This window comes from Hippopotamus amphibius, chromosome 17 (genome assembly GCF_030028045.1).
Source record: "Hippopotamus amphibius kiboko isolate mHipAmp2 chromosome 17, mHipAmp2.hap2, whole genome shotgun sequence".
Lineage (NCBI taxonomy): Eukaryota > Metazoa > Chordata > Mammalia > Artiodactyla > Hippopotamidae > Hippopotamus > Hippopotamus amphibius.
Genome location: NC_080202.1, coordinates 44,550,829 through 44,569,506, shown reverse-complemented (window position 1 = coordinate 44,569,506; position 18,678 = coordinate 44,550,829). Strand labels below are relative to the sequence as shown.

General features: G+C 50.3%; 1 protein-coding gene across 2 annotated transcripts; it reads right to left on the bottom strand.

The window, feature by feature from the left end:
• Positions 1–8,927: 8,927 nt before the first annotated feature.
• On the bottom strand, positions 8,928–18,463 carry CD300LG (CD300 molecule like family member g). 2 transcript variants are annotated; one of them, XM_057716069.1, is made up of 7 exons: positions 18,421–18,463; positions 17,186–17,512; positions 16,408–16,492; positions 15,601–15,713; positions 13,443–13,495; positions 10,464–10,565; positions 8,928–9,987 (listed from the first exon to the last, which is right to left on the bottom strand). In XM_057716069.1, exons 1-7 carry the CDS (start codon positions 18,461–18,463, stop codon positions 9,874–9,876), a joined length of 837 nt encoding a protein of 278 aa, XP_057572052.1. In that variant the 3' UTR covers positions 8,928–9,873. The 2 variants fall into 2 exon arrangements, with proteins under 2 accessions (XP_057572052.1, XP_057572053.1); XM_057716070.1 differs by lacking the exon at positions 10,464–10,565.
• Positions 18,464–18,678: the final 215 nt, after the last annotated feature.

Genomic DNA, 18,678 nt, shown 5'->3' with positions numbered 1-18,678 from the left:
AGAACTTGCTGTGTGGCCTTAGGCAGATTCCTCTACTTCCCTGGCCCTCAGGTTCCCCCTCTGTAAAGTGTCATGGCCTCTCCCGGGGCTAATGCTAGGACTGGTTCTAGGTGCTCAGCAACAGGGGCCATAGAGAGCAGTGGAAATGTCACCCCGATGTCACCATGGGTGTGTGGTTGAGGGGTCAGCCTTCCTTCCTACCTGAGTTCCTCAGGGGAGCCCAGGATGCTCACTGAGGATTCTCAGGAGAGGGCTTTGGCTGTGCCCTTCGCTCTGTGATGACCAACTGTGGAACTGGCCCCCTTCCTTTGATTTTCCCAAAGCATCTGCTCGCACAGGGACGCGTGTGGGGCCAACTTGACTGGTGATTTGGAGGCATCCATAGGGACTTATGTCACCCACCTAACAGCTCTGATGAGAATGTACACCTGAATGTTAAACCCAGCTCTGAAACGTCCCTTGACCATTCCCAGCACACAGAATGTTTCCCCGGCCAACTTTTTGTCCTTGAGTCCCTCTGCCTCCCTTCATGTTGCTGGGCCCTCTCCTGCTTTTTTTCTCTCATTTCTGAACAACGTTCTTCGCATCTCCTGGGGTACCCCTGGAAACTCAATATTTCTTTACCATACCTAGCAACTCCGCACTTGTATTTCTGTCCTAATCCAGTGGTTCTCAATCCTGGTTGCACATTAAAATTGCCTGGGGCGGGGGAGGTTAAAAAATACAATTGCCTGGACCCCAATCCAGAGCAATTAAATCTGAAGTTCAGGAAAGGCTAACAGCTTAGCAACTGAACAACTTTATTATTCATTTCTTGCGCACATCACATCTGATGGAGATTGGGTGGCACTCCTAGCAGTGATTCAGGGATCCAATCTCCCTAGTCACTGAGCCCTGGATTACTGCAAGAGAAGCTGGGAAATGTAGTCTTTCTTGGTGCTCCAGAAGAGGAAACAGTATCTAGCCAGTGTCTGCCAGTCTGGGACTGGAGCCTGGGAAGCAGTGTGTTTTAAAAGCCCCCCAAGTGATGGTGAGTCTTCTTCTTCTTCTTCCTCTTCTTCTTCTTCTTTTTCTCCTTCTCCGTCTCCTTCTCCTACTCCTGCTCCTTCTCCTTCTCCTTCTCCTTCTCCTTCTCCTTCTTCTCCTTCTCCTTCTTCTCCTTCTCCTTCTCCTTCTTCTCCTTCTCCTTCTCCTTCTTCTCCTTCTCCTTCTCCTTCTTCCTCTTTCTCTTCTTCCTCCTGCTCCACCCCTCCCCCTCCTCTCCCTCTCCTCCCCTCCCCCTCCTTCTCCTTCCTCTTCTCCTCCCCTCCTTCTCTCCTCCTCCCCCTCCTCCTCCTTCTTTTTTTGTAAAAATTTATTGGCTGCCTTGGGTCTTAATTGCTGTGCGTGGGCTTTCTCTAGTTGCGGCAAGAGGGGCTTCTCACTGTGGTGGCTTCTCTTGCTGTGGAGCACAGGCTCTAGGGTGTGCAGGCTCAGCAGTTGTGGCGCACGGGCTTAGTTGCTCTGAGGCATGTGGGATCTTCCTGCGGCTTCCGAATTGCCAGCATCACTTCTCTGGTGCTCTGGGGCGATTTTGAGTAAAATAAGAGTTCCTTGAACACAAAGCACTGAGGTAGCAAGACAGTCAATCTAACTTAGAGGGCTACCAAGTGACCATCAGGTGAAATATGCTGGACAAAGGAATGATGCGTGTCCCGGGCAGGACAGAGTGGACGGTGAGAGGTTTCGTCACTCTACTCAAAATGACACTCAATTTGAAACTCGTAAGTTGTTTATTTCTGAAGTTTTCCATTTAATATTTTTGGACAGTGGTTGCCCATGGGTAACTGAAACTGCGGATGAGGGAGTACTACTCTATTCATTCAGTAACCATCTACTGAGCACCTTTGAACAAGGCGAGGGTCCCTACATCCAGAGGCCCAGAGTCTAAGACCGCAGATAGGAAGAGGGTCCTGATTAGGACTCTGGAAGGAGAAGCTGTTATGGGAGCACCAAGAAATGGCTCCTCAGTCAGTCCGTGGGGGCGTCAAAAAGCATTTCCAAGAGGTGCTGATGCTGGAGCGAATTCTCAAACGTTCGGGGATGTTTGCTAAGTGGATGAATAAATGCTCGTTGCAGATTGAAAAAGAATTGGTATTTTGGTAAGATGTTTGCTCTTGAATATCTTTGTCTACTCCAGACTCCTGGCTATGAATATGTGTGCATGTGTGTGAGGGGAGGGTGGTGGTCGTGGGGTTTTTGCTTAAGGCACAGATCACCTAATTCCCCGTTACCTTCCATTTACAAATTTCTAAGTTAGTAAGGGAGCACCCCTCCCCTTAGTGTGTCATCCTACCTTGGCTTAGGGCCAGTCTTAAGATACTCAGACTTGCCGGGTTAGAATACTGCCCCTCTTTTTGCCTGTTGGGAGGCTAGGGTGTGTCATCATATACTGTACTTAATGCAGAAAATAAAGCTGTCTTCTCCAAAGAAGGACACGAGAGTGGGAGGAAAGGAGAATATAATAAGCCAACCTCCGAAATGTCGTGCTGCCTTCAGCTCTCGTTTCTTCTCTGCCACATGGGCTCCTGGGCCAGTGGATACAACAGCCTCAGTCCCTTGCACACGTTAAGACTCCCAGACCCTATTTTCAACTGCTCCTGAGGCATATCTCCACCTGGATGGACTTCTTCGAGATTTTCCAAGACCCACATCCACAGTAGCCAGTGCCTGCTGTTCACTTTCTACGTGACCCTCCGAGAACCCCGTGGACACACTCCAGACACTGTGGTCATTGTTTATGTGGCTCCTGACCCCCCATAACCAGGAGCTCCTAGGAGGCAGAGACCAAGCTTTCTTGTCCTTTGACACAAGGCTTAGTACAGTTGTATCAACCCAAAACCATTTCTTTGAACACATGAATACAATCAGCAGACATCTGTTGACATTTTCTTCCCTTAAAAATTTACGAGTTGGACAATGGCCTCTGAATTTCTGAACAGGAAAGGGCTTTATAAGATGCAGTGTGATGTCCCTATTTTACATGGAGGAAGTGGACCCTGTGTGTGTAAGTTTTGAACCCTGAAACCGGTTAGTAACAGAGGCTTCATCTCTTAATCACCACTAGCTTAGTCAAACTTCAGCATAAATTCATGATGAAGGACATAGAAACATCTTGAAGGATGACCTTTCTGGGACAACACAAAAGGACAGAGGTAAATTTGGCCCTAATTAGGCAAACTTTCAACACACCACAAACACTTCCAGCTACAGCCCTAAGCCTGGGAGGGGTCCTGTCAACTAGAGGGATATTTCGATCCACTTAATTTCAATAATTCTGAATAACATCGATAGCCATTTTCAGGACTCTTGGCATGAGTGAGTTAGAAAATTATTTTAGGCTAAGGAATCAAGGAGAAAAGCTACTGGGAAGTGAGACCGAGCCTGCTGGAGAGTGTACGGACAGTTGCCAGGAGATAGAGCTGACGATTAAGAAGGTTCATTGAACCTGCTTAACCGAGGACATCTTTCAGTTGGCGGGAGTCCAGCTCATGGGAGCAGCCAAATATCCTCAAAAAAGGCCATCCCGGAGCCACAGTGCATGGTGCGAACCAGCTGTGCCAGGCGTGAGGCAGGAGTGTGCACCTCTGACCACCACCCCCGCCTAAAACATCTGGATGTTTATATCAATGTTTGTATCCTCTCTCATTTCCTGTTTGCAAGTCTTGGCACAGTGCCTGACAATTTCACAAATTATCTAAGTGCCTCCACCCGTTTTTTTCTGGGCTTGGTTTTCCTTCCAGAAACGGATCTTCCTCTCTTTGCAGTTTCTCATAAACCTGCCTTTCTACTGTGTGGTGTTGGTACCCGAGTGCTGGTCTGTGGACCATTTCGTCTGCAGCAATGGGAAATCATTAAGAGCAAGAGGAAAGGTTATCATGAAGCTGAATATATCTAATTCTAAGGATTATCCTTTATTCTGATGTGGTGACTGTGAATTTTATTTTCTCACACGCTGGTGTAAGAAACACCCCGTTATTTTTCTAACTTGAATCAAATCTTTCCCTGAGTCCCTACTCACCAGAGTGGAAAGAAATGATACCGCAATCCTGTTTTGGAGGGCTTCCTCCCCTCCCTAGAGTCACACAGAAATCTAAGGGCCTTACAGGTGCCTGGAAAATGGGAGTCGGGGTTTTAGTGCAGGCAGAGTGAACAGGGTACCTTGTGCTTTTAAACAATGAGATATTACATGAAACGATTTTTATTGTGTTTCTGGGCTTGTGGGAAGGGAAATCTCAAAGACGCCACAAAACAAAAGAAAATAGCCCTCTTAGGCATGAAGAGTGGGCAGGAAAGGTGAGGTTGTCCTAAGGGAAAATGCCAATATTAGCATCACATTTGGTAAGTTAAATATAAAACCAGGGTCGAGGTAAGGCAACCTGAGATTCTGGTAAGTTAGGGACCTGGTCCCAAGTTGGTATCTTTTCCTGGACCCATCCTGACGGAAGCAAATACAAATAATTTCTGGAGGAATGTATCCTCAGTGTCCCGCCTCCCCCCCCCCCCCCGATTTTTCATAGATTCATCCAAACATGAGCTCACAACGTGAGATCACAAAATTCAGAGAAACAGACCACCATGAGCGATAGTTACCATAAACGACAACATATTTATATGTCCAAGGACTTCTGATATTAGGCACAAAGTGTTAACTAACCATGTGTGTGTAAATGTTTAAGGAAATAAAAGATGGTGTTACAAAAATTAACAAGTAACAAGATGCTAGAATGGCCCATTGGTTTTGAAGGAGAACCATCCAAAACTTATAGAAATAAAAAATACAATGATTAAAACAAAGACTAATTGGAGGGCGTTAACAGCAAATCAAACACAATTGAAAAGAGATGAATGAACCAGAAAGTTGCTCCCCTAAATATGGTCCTTGGATTAGCAGAATCATCAGCCTAGGAGCTTGTTAGAAATGCAGCTCTCAGGCCCCATCCAGAACTCCTGGATCAAATTTGCAGTTTAACTGTGTTCCTTGGTTAATAGGCATTTTTTTCTTTTTTTTTAGATTTATTTATTTATCTATTTTTGGCCGCATTGGGTCTTCGTTGCTGTGTGAGGGCTTTCTGCACTTGTGGCGAGCAGGGGCTACGGGCTACTCTTTGTTGCGGTGTGCAGGCTGCAGGTGAGCGGGCTTTAGTAGTTGTGGCACACGGGCTCTAGAGCACAGGCTCTAGAGCACAGGCTCAAATTTGTGGCGCTTGGGCTTGGTTGCTCCGCAGCATGTAGGATCTTCCCAGACCAGGGATTGAGCCCATGTCCCCTGCATTGGCAGGCAGATTCTTAACCACTGCACCACCAGGGAAGTCCCAATAGACATTTTCAAGCTTAAGAAGTACTAAACTAGAAGAAAGAGCTGAAGAAACTATACAGAATGAAAAACAGAGAGATAAGGAGAAGGGAAATGTGAAAGAGATGGTAAGAAATACTGTAGCTATAAAGATAAGGTCTAAAAATATTTTATCCTGGTCAATGGAGGCATTAAAAAGAACAGAATACAGATAAATATTTGAAGAGAATTTTCCAGAACTGATGAAAGGTATGAATCCACAGATATAAGGATTTACACCAAAAAAGAAAAATTTAAAGTTCATGGCCAGGAGTAAAACTGCAGAACACTAATACAAGTAGAATAGCAGTTTGAGAAAAAAGATCACATCACTCAGTCTGACAGCAGACTTCTCAACAGCAACACTTACAGCTAGAAGACAGAACAATAATATTTCCAGACTGCTGAGAGAAAATGGCTGTAAACCTAGAAAACTCTTCCAAGAATTTTTTTAAAAAATTTTATTTATTTATTTTATTTTTGGCTGCGTTGGGTCTTTGTTGCTGTGTGCAGGCTTTCTCTAGTTGTGGAGATCGGGGCTACTCTTCATTGTGGTGCGCGGGCTTCTCATTGTGGTGGCTTCTCTTGTTGCAGAGCATGGGCTCTAGGCACACAGCCTTCAGTAGTTGCAGTGTATGGGCTCAGCAGTTGTGGTGCACAGGCTTAATTGCTCCATGGCATGTGGGATCTTACTGCAGCAGGGATCAAACCCATGTCTCCTGCATTGGCAGGTGGACTCTCAATCACTGCACCACCAGGGAAGTCCCCCAAAAATTTTGATGAAGTAGAGCTTTTCAGATAAAAACTGACAGGGTTTACCACCAACATGACTTTTAAAAAGAAAATCTGAAATATAAAAATCTAAGTAAACATTGTCTGTGTAAAATGGCAATTAACAATGTCTAGTTTGTATCTTCCCACAAAAAAAAATTCTAAGCCCAGATGCCTTCACTGATAAATTCTACCAAACATATGAAAAAGAAATATTACCAATTCTACACAAACTCTCCCAGAAACTTGAAGAGGAGGGACCACTTCTCAGCTTACCTGGATAACAAAACCAGGCAACCCAAGATTCTGGTAAGTTAGGGACCTGGTCCAAGTTGGTAAGTTAGGGACCTGCTCCCAAGAGACCTTAACAAGAAAAAACAAACAAACGAACAAAAACTACATACCAGTATTGACCAAGTCAAGTTAACTGCAGTTTGGTTTAATGTTAGAAAAGCAAAGAATGGAGTCATATTTACAGACTAAAAAAGAAAAAACATATAATCATCTCAATAGTTTGGAAAAATCATCTATAAAATCAACATCAATTTCTGATTTAAAAGAAAAAAACCTCACTAAACTAGGGCTAGAAGGGAAATTTCTCAAACTGATAAAGGGCCTCTTTGAAAAGCATATATATATGTATATCTTCTTTTTCAGATTCTTTTACATTCTAGGTTATTACAAAATGCTGAATATGGTTTCCTGTGCTATATAGTAGGTCCTTGTTTCTCTCTCATATATATATTAGTGTGTATATATATAACTCCTAATTTATCCCTCCCCAACCCTTCCCCTTTTGTAGCCAAAAGATTGTAGAAAATCTCTCCTCAATAGGTGTCAGTGGATTAAGATCATAACATGCAATTCTTTGTCTAGGGGTCGATTAGGGAAGGACAATCTTAAATCATTCATTTTCCCCATCAGCACTCCCTTTGGTGTTAAAATATTTCTTTAAAAGAAACAAGTGGGAGGAGAAAGGATAGTTTATTATTGTAGTTAATATCCCAATTTGGCAAAACAGAACATTAGCAAAGCTGACGTTCCCCTAATTTTTACCTCGGCAAGTTCCCAGGCTGGAAACCCTCGCTCTCAGGATGGGTGGGAAGTGGCTTGCTGCAACTCTTTTGCTCAGGGGCCTCTCATAGGTACACAAGATCGCAGAGCTGAAAATTTGGGTGTACAAATATAAAACCAGGGTGTGTCAAGATGGGGGGACTGTAGAGTGGCAGCTGGTGAAGGAGCAGACTTCCTTCCCTGCCCAGGAGGGTGGCACTGGGCCGGGAGCCAGGACAGGGTCTATGGAGGATGTTTGAGTAGCTAATAAATCCGCGGAAACTTGGAATCTGAGGATGCCAGCCCTAGGCTGCCTTAGAGAGAGCTCTGCCTCGCAAAAGACATAGATCGCTTTAGCAGACACGTGGTCTGAAAACAGGCAAGGGGTGGGACTGGGATGACTCGGCGGACCGCTCCGGGCCCCCCCAAAGCTCTGGCTGCGGTAGGTGATGGGTTGAGAAGACAGGAAGTTTCTTTCCTTCCTGAGAAGCCCCTGTTCTCGCCAGCCTCCAGCTGAGGGATTTCTCGTGGGGGAAGCCTGCTTTGGAGGAAATTTTGGGGTCTGGGACCCCCTGACACGTGCTGCTTCCTACCTCCCCCAACATCTAGGCACACACTGTGCCCGGACGCTGGGCCGAGTCCCCAGAGCTCAGACCTCGGGCGCCCTTTCCAGTCGGGGACGATACGAAGTTCTCACCGCCTCACCCCCAGGAACTGGCTGCCACCTTCTTGCAGCACCAGCGCAGCTCCACCTTGCCCAGCCCCCTAGGCCCTCACTGCAGGGGCCGTAAGCAGTGGCTCCTCCTCCCACACCTGCGGGGACAGGCTGCAGAGGCTGGCAAGGACTCCGAGAAACGCTGACTGACAGGCCCTGGTGGGAGTGAAATAGGTTCTGCCGTTTCTGAAAGCGGTGTACCACTGGGTATCAGTAGCTTCAAAAATGTTCACACCCTCTGACCTGGTATCTTCCACAGCGGTAAATCCATTTCCACCTGGCAAATCCTTCTGAAAGACATCTCCAAAGGCAGGTAAAGCTGTGTGCCTAGATTCACCACACTGTTATTTATGATAGCACAAATAGAAACCGATTAAGTATCTAACAAGAGAGAATTGAAATAAACTGAAGCACACCAACACGAACTGTATGGCAGCTGGTCCACATTTAATTTATGAACGTGTTGTGAAAACATTATGTAAAAACATAAATGCTTATGAGATAGTAATTCAGTGGGAAAAGCAGGATATAAAGTTGTATGTACAAAATAATTTGTAAAAGAACGTCCGCAAGTGATGTGGAGAAAAAGACAGGAAAGAAATACAACAAAATGCAGTCGTTTCGTCTCTGGGTAGTGGTGAGATGATGGGTGATGTGTTTTCTTCTTTTTATCCCCCATCTTTCTAGGTTTTGTATACTGAGCAGCCCACGGTTCACTTTTCAAAGAAAATAGAAAAAACAAAAACAAAAAACAGTAGTTCTGTTATTCTACCTCCCCTCCCCCCACCCCAGGAGACCAAACTCCAGGTCACCTTCAGGTTCCCCTTATGGTCCTGCCCTGTCCCCTCCCTCCTCCCTTTTAGAGCCCAACCTCCACCTGCAGCCTGTGTTTTCCCACCCCCTCCCCAGCTCTCAGAACCCACAGGTAATCAACACTTTCTTGACAAGGAAGGAGCTGAGCTTTTCTCTATCCTCCTTCCAAAGCCTGCAACGAACAGCTGTGTAGGGAGATCAGAAAGACAATTGCTCCCCGTCAGCCTTGGGCTCACCCCTTCCAATGTGCACTTGACCTGGGCCTGGACTCAGGCAGGTCCAGGAAAGCCCCCAGCTGGGTCATGGTGTCGTGGGCAGAGCATGCTCTATAAGGCGCAGGGGGGAGACTCCACACACCAAATGTAGACTCTCTAAACCAAGGGGTCTGAGAGCTCAACCAGCCCACTGGTGCTCAAACTCGAGTGTTAGAATCACCAGGGCACTTGTTAGAAATGCAGAGTCCCAGGCCCAGCCTGAGAGATGGTTTTGGTAGTTAGTTCCCTGACCAGGGAACAAACCCAGGCCCACAACAGTGAAAGTGACGAGCCCTAACCACTGGTATGCCAGGGAATTCCCAGGTTTTGGTAGTTCTTGATAGGGCCCAAGAAATCATCTTTTTAACCAACTTCCGGAAGGACTGGGATGCAGGTAGTTCACAACCGGCTTCAAGAAATCAGAATCCAGTCTAACCCAGCAGTCTCCCTCCTCTTCACTGGTTTATGCAGAAGAACTTGGTGCTAAATCTGAGGATGGAAGGAAGGGAAGAGAAGGTGGGGTCTGGAGGGGGAGTAGGGAGGGGCCTGTGACTGGGCACCCAGGACCAGGGGGATTCCCTTAGCAGATACAAACTCCGACCAGACCCCCTGAGCCCGGCCTGGCCCCTTAAGAATCCAGCAGCTGTGCGCTTTGCCCAGGAATGTGACCATCTTGGGAAGGTCCCAGCCTCCCGCTGGAACTGTGAGGCCACCACTCTGGGCTCCAGGGCTGACGAAGCCTTCCGGATCAGCTGGGGCATGCAGGAGGAGAGCCTGGGGAGGGTGCGGGAGAGCCCTGGACTCTGGCCAGAGGACTCTGAAGCCGTAGCAGAAAGCGTATCCGAGTTAGCGAAAATCCAGCCCTTCCAGAGATTCAAGAGGGCATTCGGTGGCTAGACTGAGATGAACTTGGAAAAGTCCAGCTCATCCTCAGACATGGGGAGGGGAGGTCCTGGGGTCATGTCTCCCTCAGGGTTCTTCCAAGAGGCTGCGTCTTCCTCTGAAGTCTGTAAAGATAACAGTAGGGGTTGAAAAGCAGAGCCCGGCTGGGGGTCTCCAGGTAGCTGCTGGGTCCACCCCAGCCTTTTCCACAAGCTCTGGGCCTCTGTCCATCTGAGGCCCACAAGACTAACCACTCCTCTTCCCCAGAGCCCTCAGGCTTTGATTCATTCCCTCGACCCCCCATCCTCTGGGAGAGCATCGTCATGGCCCCGGGCCCAGTGCTGGCTGAAGCTGTGGGAATCCTGCCAGCCCAGAACTCTTTAAGCTATCACTCCCACCATGCTATTCAAGAATTTTCTGGATCAAAAAAAATGAGGATGTGAGGTCAGGAGGCCTGGCTCTCTTGGTGAAATGGCCTAAGCTCTGGTTCCGATGGGGGAGGTGGGTGGGTGCTGAGGGCACAGCCCTCCCCCACTTGCGTGCGTGGTCTGAGAGGAGCCAGGCTAGGTGGCTCCAGGCCCCCAGAGCCCCCTGTCCACACCTGGCTCAGGCTCCGGATCTCCGTGTTGGGGCTGGCTGGAGGCCCAGTGGGCTCTGCATTGTTGATCACCGCATGCTCTGGGACCCAGCTGTTCCCCTGAGGCTGAAACACAGACTCCGTCAGAACAGCCTGTTCTTGGGAGTGGGGATGGTCTGCAAGCCGGAGCAGGAGGAGGGAAATGCAGGGGGGGGGGCTGCCGAGTCAGAGTCCTTACGGCCAGTTTACTATGTCTCAGTGTGACCTTGGGTGAGCCACCTAACTTTTCTGAGATCCAGTTTCCCAAGCTGTAAAATGGGGATAGAAATTTTTCCCTTAGGGTTATAATAAATGTTTCTGATCATGTTTAATTACTCAATAACTGGGAACTCCCGGAATGATTAATTTGTTTCCCTGATTGTGATTTCTATTCTTGAAGCAGGAAGAAGGTGCAGGCTGCAGGTTCTCTATAATAGACCTGGAGACAGCAAAGTTGGACCCTCAAAGATTCACTGAAGAACAAACAGCACAGGAAAAATTCTTTAGGGATCATTGATCTGAGAACCCCCTCCCTGATCAGATGAGAAAACCGAGGCCCAGGGAAGAGAGGCGGGTAGTCCAGAGTGAGTGCGGAAGCCCATCTCCTGACCTGGGCTTAGCTGCTCCCGTGGGTTCTCAGGTCAGAATGCTGGGCCCCTCCATCTCCTGCTCCTTTGCCCAGCAGCTGGCCCCGAGCCACGTCTCCTAAGGGCACAGCTGCCCTGAGGTGACCCGGCCAGCAAATCGCCTGGCCTGATGGGCACTGGAGCCAAGAAAAGAAGCCCCCATTTTGTGGATAACTATGAGGTGTCTTGTCTCATTTGTTCCCAACCACAGTCCTGTGAGATGGGGAAGCCGAGGCTCAGAGAGGTGATGTAACTTGCCAGAAGTCACACAGCGGGTGAGTGACTGAGCTGAGCCTTGTGCTCATGATTCTTTGGCCTCAGACCCAAGCTCTTTCCTACACTGTGCTGCCGTCCTGACATCCCGCACACTTCTCTTTGTGGCAGTGTCCCTTGTCTACCAACTGGGCCTCTGCTTCTAGCAATACCCTAGCTGTGGGGAATGGGGGCAGAGGTGGATGTTTGAGCCACCTCTGGTGACCCTTTCAGTCTTACGGGGACAAGGTAAGAGTCAGAACAGAATTCCTCAGGTGCGATGTGACTGGGAGGGATGAGGGCCTGAAGGAATGGGAGAGGGGGAGGGAGATTTCACAAATGCTGTCGCTCACGGCCCTCGTCCGTCCCAGCCCTGCCTGTGGGGAGGACATGGCAGAACTGGGGCTGGACCAGAGAACTCCTGATGTCAGGTCCATTTCCCATGAATCCCATACTAACAGCTTTGTGATTCAGTCAAAACCCAGCCACTGCTGACCACTGACCACCAGCAGCTGCAGAAGTGTCACCTACTCAAGGGTGACTGAATTTGAGGGAAGAACCTCGGGGTGGGGGGTGGGGGTGGGGGAGCAGGGACCAAACCACACATGCAGGTTGTGGCCAGGACCACTACCCTCTGTCCAGGGCGGGTCTGCACCTCTCAGTGGTGCCTCTGTCCACTCAGTGGTCCCTGGGCTGTTTCAGCAAGCAAGGAGGCATCTTCTGGGTTGTTGACTCTATGAGATCTATATGAGAGGCCACTACTTCTAGGCACTAGAAAGACAGTAGCGCGGCAGCATGGAGGCTCTGCCACCTGGTCCAGCCCCTCTGCTAGAGCTGGGGGAGGGGGGAGCCCCAGGCCGCAGAGCCAGGAGGAGGGCTTTGGCGGTGGCCCTGGCAGCCCCTGCATCTGTCTCCATGACCTTTCCCTCACTTCCATCCACCCCTTCGGTCTTGTTGAGCTTCCTGAGATAACAACAGCTGCTTCCTAAGTGGAAGAAGGCCCGGTACCCCCTCCCACCGCAGCCCCTCCCTAGGTGGATCGGGCCTGAGTCTTTTGTCCCTGCTGGCGCCAGGGAAGAAGGCAATGGCAGCCCCTCTTTCCTGCTCCAATGTGCAGGGAAAGAGTAGAGGCATCTCTGTGAATAGCTGAGGAAGGAGAGGCTGGGGGCGGGGGGGGGGGGGGGGTTGGGTGAGGCAGGTAGGGCTTCGGTTTCCTGAGCTGTGACCCTCTCTGTAGGAGTGCTGGCGTGGGAAGGGGCAGGTCTCTCTTTGCAGGGGTCAGGAAAGGGCCAGGCAGCAGGTAGCTTCGGGCAACTTCCTCTCTCCAGGAAGATGGGCACAGGGACCCTCATTCTTTCTGCCCCTGGTCCCGAGAGCACCACCCTCAGCCCAAGTGTCAGGGTAGCCACTCCACTTTGGCCTTAGAGCCAAGGAAAGCTCAGAGAAGGGTGTTCTGCAAAGAGGAGAGATGGGAATTGAGACCTCTGGATCCTGCTCTCTATTTGGGCCACTGCCTGCTGTGTGACCTTGGGCAAGACTTTTTCCCCTCTGTTCTCTCTTCTCAGTTCTCTTTTCTGCAAAAGCAGACTAGGGTCTATGGGGAGTCATCCTCTGGTGTGTTGTCAGAATCCTCCAGGGCAGTGTTTATAAGTCAGGCTCCTGGCGCCCGCCCCGAGAGGTTCTGGTTGGGACTGATATGGAGGAGACTGTATTTCTAATAGGCCTCCACCCCACCCCCACCCCCACCCCCACCCCCAGGTGTTCCGAAAGGGATTTTGCACCAAACTTCAAGAGAGGCTGGACTAGATGATCGCAAAGCCCCCCTGTGGATCCAGCTCCAATGTTCTCTGATTCTAAAAGGGGAAATGGGAAGAGGGCCTTGGGCCCGGAGCAGAGCCCTGCTGGCACTGGTTGGGAAGTCTGGGTGAGAAGGGCAGCCTGAAGGGCTGGTCTTGGGGCTCACACAGATTCCCTGGATGTGGGAAGCAAGTCCTGCCTTGAGGTCAGCCATGGAGGACCAGGCAGGGAGACAGATGAAGATTCCGGACCCACGGGGATCTGAGCTTGGGCCTGTCTCCTTCCTTACCAAGTGGGAGAGATGGACCTTCTCCTTCTTCTGTGTCTCTGCGGCCTGTTGAACTGAAAGAGACCGGAAATGTTAGGGGAACCATTGACTGAAACCGCCCACCCTGGCCAGTCCCGATAGTAACCACTTGGATGAGTTATCTTACAACTGGAAGTGCTGGTAAGGAACGTGGAATTAACAAGCTACCACCAACTGGAAGAATTCGGGAAAGGTCAAAAGGAGAGAGGAGTCTCCAGTCCATATGTCCTACCAACTTCCCAGAATCCTTCTCACTGAAATCCATCATGGCTGAGTGATGTGTGGGGCACCAGGAAGGACCCTGAGTCAGAATGATCGGCCAGAGACAATCTGGAAATCAACCCTATTACCATAAAACCCGAGACTGCGAGCCTCGTGGCAGAGCAGTCCTCCTGGGCTCCCTTACCCTGCTGCTCTCTGCCCGGGCGCCCCTTCCCAGTAAAGTCTCTTGCTTTGTCAGCACGTGTGTCTCCTCGGACAATTCATTTCCAAGTGTTAGACAGCCCACTCTCGGGCCCTAGAAGGGGTCCCTCTTCCTGCAACAGAAGGAGCGCCTTGAAGCCAGGAGTAGCCGGGAGTAGCCTGTAGCTGCTCCCACATGGGTGGACTGGCACACTTCCTTGCACCTGGGGCTTCCCATGGGAGCTGGCAGGCAGATTGGGCAGAGAAGCCCAGCCCCTTGGCAATGACCTGGACTTTAGAGATTGGTACGTGGAAATCGCCTCGTGTGGGTCAGAAACCAGCTAGGGAAGTGATCCTGCGTGCCAAGGTCATTGATTCTTAAACCTCAATGTCTGTACAGGAGCCTGGGAAATTTTATTAAAATGCAGATTCTAATTCAGTAGGCTGAGACTGGGGCCTGAGAGTCTGAACTGCTAACAGGCTACCAGGGGATGTCACTGCTGCCAGGTGGAGACCGCAATTTGAGAGGCAAGGTGCTTAAGAGGCTCTGAGGTTGTGATTGGAATGTTCTCACCCTGTGTGCTCCTCCCGACTCCTCTGAGGGGGCCTAGGGATGTGGGCAAAGCTGATCTTTCTTCCTGGGGGCCACACAGAGGGGTATTGGGTAGCAGGCCGTGTTCCCCACCATGGCCACCAGCACTGGGACGACATTGCCAATTTGCAAAGTTGGCTTCCTGGCTCTACCGCTTCCCAGCTATACAAACACAGGGTAAGCCGCTTAACCACTCTGTGCCTCAGTTTCTTGCCCTGTAAAATGGGGGTACTTATAGGTATTGAAATAAGTAGTTCCTAACTCCACAGTATTGAGGAGATTAAAGGAGATAAAACAACATAAGCCACACCACGGTGCCTGGCACAAGGCAGCTCCCATTTCTGTTATTTCAGTTAAACCTTCTTAATCTGTGCCACCCACCATGGGAACTACACACAGCCAGTGAGCACTGGCAATGTGACTACCCTGAATTACACTGGGTTTCAAAGACTCAATATGAAGAAATGAATATAGAATACGTATCATTAGTATCTTTATATTAATTCTGTGTTGAAATGATAATGTTTTGGATATATGTGTTAAATAAAGTCCGTTATTAGAATTAACTTCCCTAGTTTCTTCTTTTTTTCATGTGACTATTAGGAAATTTTAAATCACACATGTGGCTTGTATTCTATTTTTGTTGGACATTTATCTCAGGGCGCTGAGGCTCAGGGAAGTTAGATAACTTGCCCAAGGTCACACAGCTAAAAAGTGGCAGAGCCTTGAAAGGGGCTGAGCACCTCTAGACACCCAGAGTCAGGTGTGGGGCCGTGATGTACATCCTGCTCAAGTTCAAGTGCTCAGGCCTGCACTCCCCCGTGTAATCAGTCCTCATGCGAGGAGCAGAACCTACAATGACTGGACATGGATTCCCTGGGATCAACAGGGAGAGAAGCGCCTCATGAGCTTGGTTGGACAGACCAGGGCAAGGTGAGAGCCCCCAAGTCTCTTGCTCCCCGATTTGAGTTGCCTAATGTGGACGGCCCTGCAGGTTCCTTAGAAAAGAGGAGCAGGGCTCCTGATGCCCACGTCTCAGAGGCACACACCGAGGCCCACGAGGTCTCTCTGGGGTGGTGGGGGACTGCAGGTCTCAGTGAGGCCCCTGGCTGAGAGCCTCTCACCCCTCCCGTCTACCCTGCTCACCTTTCTTCCTCCACTGGAGCACGTAGCTGCCCAGGGCGGCCAGGCCTGTGGCGAGCAGAAGGGCCAGCAGCACCAGGACGGGGGCCAAGATGCGGATCATCGGGATGGATACCCTGCGGGTGAGATGGAAGGAGCCTGATGTCACCAGATGTCAGCAACACTTTGGGCATTCTTACTCTGAGTCCCAGTCATATTCCTCATCTCTCCCAAGGAGATCAGAGGGCACCAGGGACCACAACATTTGGTTAGTCCCAATGGAAGGGACCTCAGCCCCCATCGCCAACCCCAGGAGACACTTTCAGCTGGGTCTGAACCTGTGAGCAGTTACCTGGCTACCAGTAATGGAGGGCAGTTATATATAAACACCCAAGAGCCAGGCCTTCAGGCTGGGACTCCAGTTGGGTAAGAAAAAAATCACATTGTTTGGTTCCGCATTGCATTTTCCTGCTTGGCACAGGGCCCAGTGCAAAGTGTACAAGCAAAAGCTACTGAGCTGGGGTGGCTGTCCCTGAAGCCAGGCAGGGAGCGAAGTGGGGACTGGGGCCGTGGTGGACCCTTCCCCTTCGGTTGGCCTGCAAGTCCAAGGCAACAGGGCTGCTGGCCCCTGTAGTGCAGGTTGTTCACTGCTCAAGGGCCCTTCCAGGTAGGGAGTGGGATGGGGGCTGAATCTGCCCTCTGTGCATGTCTGCGGCCAGGACAAGAGGCTGTGCTCGCACAGAGGAAGGCGTTTTGGGTTCTTATTCCCTCAGAGGCACCTTATGGTTTAGTGATGACCTGAAAAGTTGGCCTTGGTCACCTGGAGCTCACCTGGGCTTGGAGCTGCCCCTGCTGGGGACAAAACTGGTGTCCTCTCTTGAGGTGGAATCCAGCCGTTTGGCTGGGCGGGAGATCCCTGCAGGAGGAGAGGTTGCTAGGTGAGGAGAGGTCCCTGCATTTGGAGGGGTTGCTGCATACGAAGAGGTCCTTGCATGTGGAGAGGTCCCTGCATACGGAGAGGTTTCTGGGTGAGAAGAGGTCCTTGCAAATGGAGAGGCTGCGGGGTGAGGAGAGGTCCCTGCATACGGAGAGGTTGCTGGATGAGAAGAGGTCCTTGCAAATGGAGAGGCTGCGAGGTGAGGAGAGGTCCCTGCATACGGAGAGGTCCCTGCATACGGAGAGGTTGCTGCGTGCTCAGATGGGGAGGTCCCTGTGAAAGGAGAGGTCTCAGCCCCTGTCTTCCCCAGCTTGGCTGTGGTGACTGTCAGGTGGAGACCAGGAGAAGCTACAAGGCCAAAGGCAATGCCTCAGCACCTTCCCTGATCCTTGATTCCCAGCATCCCCAGAGCTCTGATCCTTGACCCTGAACCCTAATCTCCCCAGGACCAATTTCTCAGAACATCCCCAGCTACAGGGCACCCCAAACAGAGGCCTGGATGAAGCCGTCTTGAGCAAGCAGGTCATATCTCAGGAACACCCCAAACCTGTGCATGGCTCTCAGCATCCCACCCTTTTGTGCAGCCTGCCCTCTATTGGGGGGAAGTGCGACCCCCCAGCCCCCACCTCCACGACCCTGAAATCCTCCCAGGGAAGAAGGGACATTTGTTACCTGGAAAGACAAGCAGAGAGACCAAGAAAGTCTTATCCAAGCCCAGTCTTTCGACCCCACACCAGTATTGCCCCTTGTCCTCCAGGGTGAGGTTCCTCAGAATCACCTCGATCCTGAGTTTCCGGGGGTTGTCTTGGACGGACACCCTGCCTTCCTGGCCGTATTCTCCAGAGTAGACAGTCCCAGAGCAGCGGGAGATGAATAACCCGCTCTCCCTGCACCAGTATTTCTTGTACGACTTCAGCTCCTCCTCGTAGGTACAGTGCAGGGACACGGTGTCACCTTCAAAGCCGCTGATTTCCTTTGGGCCCACTATGGCTTCATAACCTGAAACCACAGCAGGGGTGATGGTTGGAATTCCCTGATTCAAGTACCAGGGTCAAGACCAAAGGGCTTTTCCTCAGTGACTCCCTTCTCAGGGCATCCCTGGTAAGAGCTGGTACTCATTCTGCCACTGAGGGACCTTGGGACAGGGTTGTTGCTGTTTCCCTAAACCTGGCATATTGAAGGCTGCTGATGGGGAAGCTCTAGATTCAGACAACCGGGAGTTTGAATCCCAGCACAGCCACTTAGTAGCTGTGTGACCCTGGGGAAATTGCTTGACCACTCTGAGTTTTCTCACCTATGGATGATGACAGTGTCGTATTTTATTGAATTAAGATGCTATCATATGTAAGAGCCACCATAATTCTATACAATGTTAAGAAAAAAACAGTCATTTGAACAACTGACATCAGCTATAAGATGCATACTAATTTTTTATGTTAAAAGGTTAAAAAAAGAAAGGAGCAAAAAAGAAAAAAAAAGAAAAGCAGGCTTGTGAATTGACTAAATAGGATAATTTATCTCTCGGGGTTGTTGTTAAGTGGTACAGCAGAGGTTCAAGAACTATTTGCTGAGCTTAATGTAGCAACAATATAAGGGGTGTCTTGTCTGCCCTCAGGCTGGCACAGAGTCAGGAAATGAAGACAAAAGAGGTAAAGCCACTCAGACATGAAGGGTCTGGAACCCACAATTCTGGGCAAAGACTCGGCCCTGGGTTACAGAAACAGTCAGCCCCAGCCCCCTCTGAGGGCCGAGAACGAATGGGGTGGGGTGAAGCCTGGAAGGATCAGGCGGCTGGGCTGGGTCACAGCGACAAGGAAATGTAGGTTCAAGAGGTCCTCTCTCTTGCAGACCCAAGGGCGAACTTGGGGATGAGCCCCACATCCCTCCACCCCCGCCCCCGATCTCACCTGGGAGGAGGAGGCAGCCCCACAGCAGGACTAGGGGCCGCATGGTGAGCGCCGGGAACTGGGAGCTCCTCTCCGGGCCACGGGGCTTTAACTTCCTCCAGAGGCGAGATCGAGAGAAGGAAGGTTGGGGAGGGGCCATGCGGGTTCCCCAACCGAAGGAGGCGCCTCTGCCGTTCCCTTTAGTACTTACCCTTGGCTCACGCCGACCTGGCACCTGAAAACCCATCAAGCGTTTCTCCCAAACCCGTGTCGTTGCAG